The sequence below is a fragment of the Tupaia chinensis genome, unplaced genomic scaffold (genome assembly GCF_000334495.1).
Source record: "Tupaia chinensis unplaced genomic scaffold, TupChi_1.0 Scaffold000222_1, whole genome shotgun sequence".
Taxonomy (NCBI): Eukaryota; Metazoa; Chordata; class Mammalia; order Scandentia; family Tupaiidae; genus Tupaia; species Tupaia belangeri.
Genome location: NW_006159697.1, coordinates 96,194 through 108,327, shown reverse-complemented (window position 1 = coordinate 108,327; position 12,134 = coordinate 96,194). Strand labels below are relative to the sequence as shown.

Here is a 12,134-nt window from a genome sequence, read left to right as displayed (position 1 = left end):
ACGCGAACCACGGTCGACTACGTGGGAGTCCAGTGACATAGCCATTACGCTAACTGCTGGTTCCCCTCCACTACTTTTAAAACAGTAGTAGAAGTTCTAGTAAATGCAATCATACAAAAAGTCAAATCTGACTTTTCATTTGGATAGGAAAAGAAGTTAAATTATCTCTATCTGCAGATGATATAATGTTATACAAAGAAAATTAAAAAATATATACAAAAAAACTTCTGGAAGAGATAAATGAATATAGTAAACTGGCTGGATACAAAATCAAAACACAAATGTTTATAGCCTTCTTATATACTAACAATGGACAATTTGAGATACAACTGAAGAAACCAGTCCCGTTTATTACAGCCACACATAGGTATCTAGAAATAAACCTTACCAAAGATGTCAAAGAGCTCTAAAAGGAAAACTATAACAAATTTGAAAAAGAAATTTAAAATGATACAAAAAAGTGGAAAAACCTCCTATGTTCCTGGATTGGAAGAATGAACAGAATCAAGATGTCAATCTTACCCAAATTAATCTACAAATTCAAAGTAATTCCAATGAAAGTACCACAGATATTCTTCACAGAAATAGAAAAAAAAATCATAAAATTTGTCTGGAACCATAAATGGCCCCATATTGCCAAAGAAATACCACACAAGGAGAATAAAGCAGGAAGCATTTCGCTTCCCACCTCAAAACATATTATAAAGTTGTCGGGACCAGCAGTTAGCAAAATGGCTATGTTGCTGGACTCTCATGTAGTTGACCACGGTTTGCGTACACGACCTGGTGGCTTAAAACTCACGCCTGGCACGTGTGTGTGTATGCCCAAGATCCTGAGAGGAGGATAGAGGAGAAGGGACTGCAGCAAGGCCATCCCCCCTGGGGGGTAGCTTCTCGCTTTCTGTCTCTCTGTCTCTCTCTGAAAGACACGAGCACTACAGGGAAAACCCCCAAAAAAAAAAAAAAAAAAAAAAAAAGAAAGAAAAAACAAAAACAAACAAACAAAACAACAAAAAACCTCTCCAAGAAAAAAAAAGAAAAAACATATTACAAAGTTGTGATACTTAAAAGAGCTTGGAATTACCTATGGAAAAAAACTGAGAACTCCCAAATAAATCCCAAAACATATAGCCAATATATTCTTGACAAAAGGCACAAGACAATCCAATTGGAAAAAGAAAATCTCTTCAGCAAACAATGCTGAGAGAACTGGATATCAACCTGCAGAACAATGAAATTGGGCCCTTATCTCTCACCACTAACAAAAATCAACTCAAAATGGAGCAAACACCAAAACATAAAACCTCAAACTATAAAAAATAACTGGTGGAAAGAAATCATAGGAAAAACTCTTGGAGACCTTGGGATAGGCAAAGACTTTTTAAAGGAGATCCCCAATGCACAGACAATAGTTTCAAAAATAGACAAAAGGTACTATTTATATTAAAGTGAGAAGCTTCTGCACAGCAAAAGAAACAACAAAATAATCAGTCCAACTAAAAGGTGGGAAAATGAGCTGAATGACAACTCTTCAGATGACATACAATAACAGCCAAAAAGCATATGAAAACATGTTCAACATCTCTTACTATAAACAAAATGCAAATCAAAACCACGAGATACCACTTAACCCTAGTCAGAATAGCTAAAATTAATAATAATAATAACATTAATAAAGTATTGGTGAGGCTGTGGTGAAACTGGAACTCTCCTACACTGTTGGTGGAAATTTAAATTAGTGTAACCACAGTGGAAAATGATATGGCAATTCCACAGAAACCTACAAGTAGAACTATCATATGACCCAGTAATTCAACTTTTTACTCAAAGGATAGAAAAGTGCCAAGTCAGAAAAAAAAAATACTTGCACATTTGACTTTATTGCAACATTATTTACAATTGCTAGGACATCCATTTTGCTGGAACTGCCATACTCAAGTAATTAACCAAAATGATGAACACAAAGAGAAAGAGGATAGGCACCTGATACATGTTCTCTAGACCTTTCAGCATACGTGGGAGTGGTTCCTTTGGCAACATCTGTGCAAATCTATAAGAAAGGTGACATTGTAGACATCAAGGGAATATGGGTACTGTTCAAGAATGAATGTCCCACAAATGTGGGACATTCCATGGCAAAACTGGAATCTACAATGTTATCCAGCATTTATTGGCATTGTTGGAAACAAGGGCAAGATTCTTGCCAAGAGAATTAATGTGTGTACTGAGCATAGTAAGCATTCTAGAAACAAAGATAGCTTACTAAAACAAATGAAGGAAGATGATTAGAAAAAGCCAAAGAGAAAGGTATCTGGGTTCAACTGAAGCACCAGCCTGGCCCACCCAGAAAAATACACTTTGTGAGAACCAATGGGTAGGAGGCTGAGCTTCTGGAAACTACTCCATATAAATTCATGGCATGATGGATGTTAAAAATAAACTAACCTATGGTCTATAAAATACTTTCCTTAATTGATTAGAACTGTGTCCCCCCAAAGCTAAATTGAACTGTAAGTGCTTTTGTGATCTTTATTCAGATTCAGTGGTTTTACCTTAAAGATGTTAGGTGGCTTATTATTCAACGAATATAACTTAGTTGGTTAGGAAAAAATTAAAAAACAAAAACCAAAAAAACTCCACAAAATTGCTAGAACATGAAATTAACTCAAATGTACAAAAATAGATGAGTGGATTGAAAAAGACTTCTTGTAGGTATATGTCCTCCATGGAATACTACTCAGCCATGAAAAATAACGAGTCTGCCTTTTGATACAAAGTCGATGAATATGGAAGACTTAATGCTAAATGAAACTAACCAGATTGTAAAAGACAGACTTTGTATGTCCCCACTCATTATATATCATGTATCTATGTAACATAGAAGAAACTGGAAGTTTAGAAGGTAGAATAGTAGAGAGGGCAACTATAGATGCAAAGGATAATAAGGCTAGGGGGTAAAATGGAAGCGGGTAATAGAAGGAGGGGAATGGGGGAAATAATTTAATTGACACAAAAATGAAGTTATTTGCTGATGATAATGTAGATGGTAATATGTTTGTCTGATATGCACTGGAAAAAAGCAATGTTGTACACTTTAAAGATATATAGAGATTAAATGTAAATTAAAATAAATGAAAAAAAAAAAAACAACTGGAGGATTACTTTCCTGGAGAGTTTCTCTTGTAATGTTTCTAGAAAAATAAATACTCCAACAAATTATCTCCTTTTTGGGTTAAAAAGGTGGATAACATTTTACAGAGAAGAAAACTAAGACTGTTTAGCTATCTTTTTTTTATTTTCTTATGTCATAGATTCTACTAAATCTTTCTATCCCATTCATATTTTAATCCCAAGCCAGCACCCTCTGAAATAATTTGTCTACCTGCAACTATTAAAGGATTCAGAGTTTTTTCTAATAACCAGTTTTCTGTTAAAAATATGCTAAGAATGCTTAAATTTAGAATTATGGCCACTTCTAAAAGTATAAGCCTAATTTTTTTTAAAGAATATTTTAAAAGTAAAACATGGATGCAGGGGAGGTCCGTAAGTGGTGTAATGGTGAAGAGCACTGGACGCCACGTGGCCAACCACAGTTCAAGTCTTGGACCTGGTGGCTTGCTTTTTCACTTTCCATCTCTCTCTCTTTCTTTTTATCTCTCACTTTCTTATTTAAAAAAATAAAGTTAAAATAATTCTAAAAAAATTTAGTTTATATCATCTCAATTCTCTTACTATTAACACAATTACTATTTTAGAGCATATTTTATTAAATATTCTAGACAATATAAAAGGGTTAGAATAATGTTTTCTCATAAACATGATAAAAAAGTTTAGTTCATAAACCTACTTTTCACAGAAGTCATTCATAACACCCCAATAATCTTCAGGAACAACAAACCATTCACAGTCACCTGGACCAATATTTATGTTAACAGAACAGAAGTTGTTATTTTCTTGGTGACCTGAAAAGTGGAAAAAAAAAATATTAGTCACAATGACATGACGAATTACATGGAGAAATATACTTTTAACTGGATGATGCTGAGAACTGTTGCATTACACTGAATTTAGCTTAGAGCTATCAGGTAGTAGGGAGATATTGCAGCTGGATGTCACAGCGTTGACTCTGTGATTCCAGTCTGACCTGGTAGCCTGAGGAACACACCAGGAGTGTGTGCATACCTGCTCAAAATCCTAGGAGGAGAATAAAGGGGAAAGGACTGGGGAGTGGCCATCCCTGCTGGGGGGAGAGGATTTCTAACTTTATTTCCATTTGTTTCTCTCTCTCTCTAAATATATGTGTACCATAGCAAAAAACAAGAAAAAAATCTTTTTAAATTAAATTGAGCTTCAAACAACCATCCAACATAGTGAACTTTAACTTAATGTGTAAACAAATGCAACCTAAAGTGAGGGTATATTTTTGTAACTGAGTCTCAGTCAATCATAGTAGCTGAGATTTCAAGTAATTTCAGGTAAGCTATCATAAACTATTCCAACATTTCCACATAATGCCAACTCAAAACTGTAACCAATGAGGTTATTTCTTCATGTCACTAGATCTTTCTGCCTATAATACTGCCTGCTTATGTTGCTGGGTGAAACTTTCTGAACTCTCACAGGTTCTGGTTGCTGCCCAACACATGATTCACTGTTTTGCTTAAAAGAACTCTGATTAATTTGTCTAACAGTTTTCATTTAACAGATTGGTGCTGGGGTGAAATCTGCAGAACTCCAAAAGCCCTAGAAACATGAGTCAAGTGAAGCCCACTATGCTAGGGTGCATAGTACTCACTGATGTTAAAACAATTGAGACCATCGCACGACTTCTGAGATTCGTGTTCTACTCATTTGTTTTGAGGCCTCTGACATTTGAAAATTTTTTTGCCAGACTGATTCGAGTCAGATGGAATCTAGCAATTAATTACACTAAATCTCTTGTAATTATTCAATCACTAGAAAATTCACATATTATTGTTTTCTATGCAAAAATGTGTCATAATTTTTCCAATGACCAAATGGAAGCCTCAGGTAGAAAACTTTGTTGCTGTTGAGAGATTTTTTGCTATAGGGCATGTGAACTCACCAGAGAGGCAGAGACAGAGAGATAGAAAGTGAGAAATCATCCCCCAGAGGGATGACCACACCGCAATCCAGCCTTCTCCAGTAGTTCTCAGAGATTGTGGGCACACACGTGCATGAACCTAGTGTGTATTTCAAGCTACTGGGCCTGGAACTCGAACCATGTTCAGCCATGTGGAAGTCCAGAACCCTAATGACTACATCACCATACAAACTTTTAAAAATGAGTTCCTCCAAATCTATTAATACATAATGTGGGGCTCTAGAATTCTAGTTGTTCACTGAATAGAATATTGTACCTTGATATATAAAAGTAAGTTTCAGTGCATTTTTGAAGAAATGGTTTAAATTCCAGAACAACAATTTAAGAGTTACAAAGTTGAAAGTTTTAACTAAGACAAAACTATTCCATTGAGAAGTACATTAAAAAGTAAAGGATTCAAGATACCACAAAACCAATTAGTGGTATTCTAACTCATATGCAGAGACATCCAAAGACGAAATGAGCCAGTTTTCATATTAAAAAAAGTTTATTTCTTCCATTTCTTGGGGGGAGGATAATGGGAAAGAGAGAGATGTTTATATTAGGTCATCAGGAGAGTCACGACATAGTCTTCTTTATAAAATTTATAATTTTCCTGATGACCCAAATATATCTGAATGTAGGATAAGAAATCTTCACAAAATCATAAAAAATGCACATTATGTAAAACTGTTCGTGGATTTTAAAATTTTGTCATAAAACAATAATATCTATTTACTATGAGGCAGTTTTGGCAGAAAAACTTCCAGGAAAGCTTCACTATAGTTCTTCTCGACAATCATGTTGATACTCATTCCTCTCATCACACAAGGCAATTCTGTAACTTTTGATGTTGAATAATGAATTGTGTTAAATAATGAATTGAGCCATTCACAATTACAGTCATAACTTGATTCCTTTTGACTTGTTTCCTAATCTTAAAAAAAATAAAAATCTTTAAAGGGCATTCATTTTTTTTTTTTTTCTAACCTACTTGAGTTTTTTTTTTCTAACCTACTTGAGTTTTTTTTTTCTAACCTACTTGAGCAAATTCTGCTTAAACATACAGGCAGCTAGCATATTCACATATAAATGGCACTCATAGCTTTGCAACTGCCCATGGAACCTTCCTCTACATCTGGAGATATCTCTAGTGATTTCTCTTGAAGAGTCCTCCAGTGGAAAAGCTGTAATACAGTCAAATCAGGTATTAAAAATACACTGGCATTAGGTAAAGCTAACTGAATCAACTGAATGTTCTGGGTAAAAGCATTAGTAATTGATAGTAGTTGGAGTCACTCTCACTAGACAATATATACATACATCTCATTCTTACAAACTGACATGGTCAACAGTATAAGGTCTTAATACATTATGACAAAGCATATTTCACTATGAAAAGAAAATCATCTTATGACTGGCCAAATGAGGAAACTAGACTTTGCATGATCTAGAACTCAGAGATTATGCCGTTTGGAAACAATACTGTCAATGAACTTCACAGGAAAGGGTAACAAAAAGTCCTCTGCAGCAAAATCTTAAGGTTTTAAATCTTGAGTTCTCATCTTCCAATTCAAAAGGTCCCTCAAGATTCCTGAAATTGTACGCCTGTTAGAGATCATGAGGGAAAGCTCATGAGCCAATTTCTACTCCAAAAGCATACAGCATCCAAACTGTGAGTTTTCTCAAGATAGCAGATCAAGATTTCTCTAATATCACAAAAGTTTTATCTTCTTTCTATTCCCCTTATTATCTGGTATATTTCCCCCTTTTTTTCCCCAAGAAATGGGATGATAATTTGTGGATGGCTTTAGCAAAAGTTTGTGCCCTAGAAAGAAACCAGAGAAGTTTGGTTTGCGGGCTAATGCCCCCAAATTTGTAAACAATTCCATTAATGCCAGCAGCTCTTCATGTTCATAAATGGTCATCCTGAAATCTCAAATAGAAAGTGAAAAGCTACCTTAGGTATCAGTGATACTTGCTTTCCAATACTTCCTGTTTTCAAGTTGCGGGTCCTGCAATTTAAACCCCAGATAGCTACATAGATTCTGGCTCGCCCTATTCTTTGTCTTTCACTGTGCTATGAGACCAACAGTCAATTATTACTTATTTTACCTTTCACCAATAAAAATTCATAGAAATTAATTTTTCTTTTCTCTCTCTCTCTCTTTTTTTTTTTTTTTTTTAAGGTTTTTTTTCCATAGTGCATGTGTGTTAACCCTAAACAGAGAGAAGTGACAGATTGCCCACACAAGGTACGGTCACAATTAAATCTCTCGTCCTCCATGCTCTCATAATTTCAGGCATGAACACACACGTGCCTGGTGTGATTTTCAAGCTTTTAGGTCTGGAACTGTCACCATGATTAGTCATGTGGGAATCCAGTGCCTTAACCACCACACCATCTTCTGGCCCTAATTTTTGTTTTTTTTTTTTGTTTTTTTTAGTAAGTATCTACACAAAATATTATCACTCTCTTTATAAAGTTTAAAGTATTTATTATCTAACCCTTTAAGGAAAGGTTTACTAACTCCTAAATTAGGAAGCTTCTGAATTACACTTTTAAACAATGAAATGGAATAGAACTTATTAGAACTAATTTCAGTGTATTGTGTGTTTCTAGTACTGTAAATTAAAACTTTTTAGGGTGCAGTTTAAGTAAACTAGTTCATTGGGTAGTTATTATTATTTTTTTAAAGAATCTTTGGCCTTAGGGCTCTGCATTGAGGCGAGGTGACACGGAAGGGGAATGGAGGGAATGGACAAAGTGAGAGGGAAAGTGAGAAATCATTTCCTGGGGGATGGCTATGCTGTAATACCTTCTCCTTCATTCTCTTCCCAGGCTCTTCAGCACGTGCGCACGTGCGCGCTCGCGCGCACACACACACACACACACACACACACACACCCAGCAGAAGTTTTAAGTAGATAATCAAAACAGCAGTCAGTCATGTGGCAGATGAGCAACATAACTGCTATGCCCTGTGCTGGACCCATGTTGTTTTGTTTTTTCATAACTATAATAGTTGCCAGTTTTAGTCCTCTGGCTAAAACTAAAAATTAGTCAGAGGTAATTTAAGGTTTACAATTTTTAAAAAAATATTATTTATTGGGGCTAGTAGACTGGACTTCCATATCACCCACTGTGGTTTCAGTCCTGGACCTGGTGGCTTGAAACACCAGGCACATGTGTGTGTGTGTGTGTGTGTGTGTGTGTGTGTGTGCCCAAGATCCTGGGGGGAGAGTAAAGCAAAAGGTGTGGACATCCCCCTGGGGGGGTGATTTGTCTCACTGTCTCTCTTTCTGGGTGAGCGCATGTACCCTTAAGGCAAAACCTCTACTAAAACAAAAAAAAAAAAAAGAAAGAGTTATTACTTAGGGAATAGCAGTTAGCACAGCAGTTATGTTGCTGGACTTCTACATGGCGGACTACAGTTCAATTCCCAGAACCTGATGCTTGAAATTCACGCCCAGCGCATGTGAGTGCATGCCCAAAATCCTAGCAGAAGACAGAAGTGATTGTGGTGTGGTCATCCCTCTGGGGGGGGTGATTTCTCACTTTCCCGCCCCCTAGGACTGTCTCTTCTCTCTCCCTGCTGAGTGCACACATTCAGAGACAAAAAATGCAAAGAAAAAAAAAGATTTATTTAATTACACTTATCATCATCATTTAATTTGAGCAGAAAGAAAGAGAGAAAGGAAGTGTCTGGGACTCAAACTGTGGTTGGCCATTTAGGTGTCCTGTGCCCCAACCACCATGCCACCTGCCAGTCCCTACAGTTCTTTCTTTTAGTTCTTTCAATAAGAATTTAGGTGCCGGAGCCAGTATGGTGATTAAAAGTGCTGAATTCCCACATGGCCAACTACAGTTTGAGTCCTAGACCTGGCAACTTACTTTCTCATTTTCCCTTTCTCTTTCTGGTCAAATTAAAACAAAATAATAATAAATAGAATTAACTAACTAACTAAATAAATAAATAAGAGTTTAGGTGCCCTAGGGACCAGCAAATGACATAATGGCTACTTTACTAGACTTTCACAGAGTCGACCCCAGTTTGAGTCCTGGACTCAGTCACTTACATTCACACTAGATGCTTGTGTGTGTGTGTGTATGTGTGTGTGGTGTGTTTGTGTGTGTGTGTGTGTGTGTGTGTGTGTGTGTGTATGCATGCCCAGGATCCTGAGAGGAGAAAATATTGTAGCATGGCCATCCCTCCTGGGGTGGGAGGGGACTTCTGTCTTTGTGGCAAGTGCACACACCTTCAAACAAAAATCTGTCTCAAAAAAATAAAAAGTTCAGGTCCCCCCAATTGTCTTTATTCCTGGTTATAAATTATATGATTGACTCTCCCCAGGCCTCCATTTTCCCAAGCTTTATTAAAGAAAAAGCAACAGTAGTAGATCTCTAGAATGTAGTCAATTTTGGGAAACTTTTCCCTCAAAAATGTGACATTTGATTTCCAAACACATGCCAGAAAGGTACATGATTCCCAACTGCACCAAATAGGTGAGAAGCTGAAATCCTAATGTATTCATCTTCCAATGTCCCCAGTCATTGGTCTCTCTTAGGATCAGCAATAATTGTCTGAATAGCTAGTATGAATTTATTAATTCATTAATTTTCATCTATAGCTCTCTAAGCTATTATAAATGAAATAACAAAGAATTTGCACAATTTTGTTAAGAACTAAGTCTGTGTCCATTAGCGACAGGCAACCCCTCTTTTGTCTGATTTGCTTTAACAACTGCATTGTGTGTTAGGCCTGCTAAACCAAAATTCAAATTGCTTTAAGTATTACGAGGTAAATATGACAATGCTGAATCTGGTTAGTCAAGCCATTAAATCAGTCTTGAAATCAGATTATTTACATCCAAACTGATCAGTGACTCAGCATTTTAGTTGCATTTCAGAAATTTTTACATTATCAAGCACCAAGTCCTTTTATTTTTTAGCATTATCTCCATATTCAAGTCTAACAGCTAAAGTGAGATACCACTCAATTTTTCTTTTCAGTCCTGAATCTTAAAAGGACAGTTAACATCTCTGAGATACTTTTAAAAAAACTTGGGTCAATCACTAGTTTGGATATTTCTTAAATTCTCTTGTCTTCAAGTTTGTAGTATCTGATTTTCTGGTCTTAAAGTCAAACAATAAGTTTATAAATTCTGTTTCATCTTTGCAGTTGAAGCTGGCAGGGTTGTGGCAGTCGAGAGCTATAAATTTGTGTTAGAACACTATCCTCTTTTCTTATTCTGATTCAGTCTCTTCATTATAAAAAAAAAGAAATCCTTTTTGAATGTGAGTTATGTGTTCATTAAAAAATACATACAGGCAGGAAGTAAAAAAAAAGAAGAAAACGGGCTGACAGGTGGCATGATGGTTGAAGCACTGGACTCCCACATGACTGACTGCATTTCAAGTCCCAGAGCTGACGCTTGCTTGCTTTCTCTCTCTCTGATCAATTAAAAAAAATATATATATATAATATAATTCTTTATAAAATAAAACAAAACTTTATACCCCACAGAAATAATCATGGTAAGTTTTTGATAAATATGTGTAAGAGGATACATACATAATTTGAAATTTTATCCTACACAGGCTGTTTCATAACCTGTTATAGAATGAACATTATTTCCATGTATAAGTGTGAAACTTTCCAACTGAAAAAATAGACCTGGAAAAATGGGTCAAAATCCAAAATCCAATGAACTGCTGGTAACAAAAAATGACTGAAACCAAAATTCCACCAGATGATTAAAAGTAAAATGTAAGTCAAAGATACATCAGCAAAAGTTAACAGAAAGAAAGCAGGAATCAATACCTGATATAAAAAAAAGAATTCAAGATCCAAAGCAACTAGATAAGGATGACTGTATGAATGTCTTTGCTTCTAATGATGCTGCATCACAAACTTTTTTTCTTACTATGTCTCTTCCCTGTTCCTTTTCAACTCATCTCCTCTTATCACTTCTTTAGGGCCCAGATATCTAAGAGAAGAGTTGTCTTTCAATCCTTGGCCAGGTTGAGTCTGCTCTGCTCCAAGGTTTTTTTTCTGTTTCCTTGTTTATACCTTCACTGGAAAAATGAGAGCTTCCTTCTGCCTCTTGTGGTATATCTTTCAAAGAACAGTCCTCTGCCTTTGGAATATTCTGTGGTTTTCCTTCATCTTCTTCACAAGATTTTTGCATGTTGAGTATTTTTTTATTATTTTCTTTTCAAATTAACCCTAAAGGTTAATCTTCTCCCCTTCCCTTTTCTCTCAAAAACCAAGAGTCCTGAAAGGATTGGGGCATTTTTCTCCTTCAGTAATAGAAAGCTATGGATAGTTGGTTTTAATTTTAACTGTAGCAGAACACATTTCTAGCTTGCAGTGAACGTGATTAGACCTTCAAACTATTAAATATTCTCTTACACAGTAAATGACTTAGTTCCCCATTTAACTTTTTTCTAATAATTTTGTTCTTTACACATAAAAAGGACGAAAACACAGGGAGAAAACAGTCTGAGTTCAGTTACATAAAAATAGTTATAGGGAATAGTAGATGGCATAATGGTTATATCACTGGATGCCCATGTAGTCAATCATGGTTCAAGTACCAGACCCGGTACTAAAACTCATGTTGGGAGTGTGTATATGCGTGCCCAAGATACAAAGGGAAGAATGGAAGAGTAGGGACTGCATCATGGCCATATTCCCTGGGGCGGGGGTGGAAGGGAGGGGGCGATAGGGTAGGAGGAATATGATTTCTTGTTTCCTATCTTTCTCAGCCTTGATGGTGAGCACAAGCGCACTACAGCAAAAACTTTTTTTAACTTATGAGAATTTAAAAATGTTTTTTTTTATTAATAATAAATGGGAAAAATCTTTCTATATACATGTGTTATATTTAATTAACTCTATTTTTTCAGGCATATAAGATATGTTAGTATATGAAAATCACCTGGTGTTCGACTGCCTGGAACTTTCATATAAAGTTGAACAGTATTCATGCCCAGTATGGTCTGACCAACATGGCTTAGAAGATT

General features: G+C 35.8%; 1 protein-coding gene and 1 pseudogene across 1 annotated transcript in view; both read right to left on the bottom strand.

Annotated features, from left to right (window-relative positions):
- Window positions 1-12,134, bottom strand: part of LOC102494740 (lysine-specific demethylase 6A-like) — a gene marked incomplete at its 5' end in the record, with an annotated part of 148,416 nt that overhangs the window by 54,480 nt on the left and 81,802 nt on the right. The window contains 2 exon segments of the mRNA XM_027771538.1: window positions 3,848-3,962; window positions 12,050-12,134. The exon segment at window positions 12,050-12,134 is cut by the window's right edge and continues 11 nt beyond it. Coding sequence (XP_027627339.1) covers window positions 3,848-3,962; window positions 12,050-12,134 — 200 coding nt within the window.
- LOC102494338 (RNA transcription, translation and transport factor protein pseudogene) lies at window positions 9,657-11,296 on the bottom strand (annotated as a pseudogene).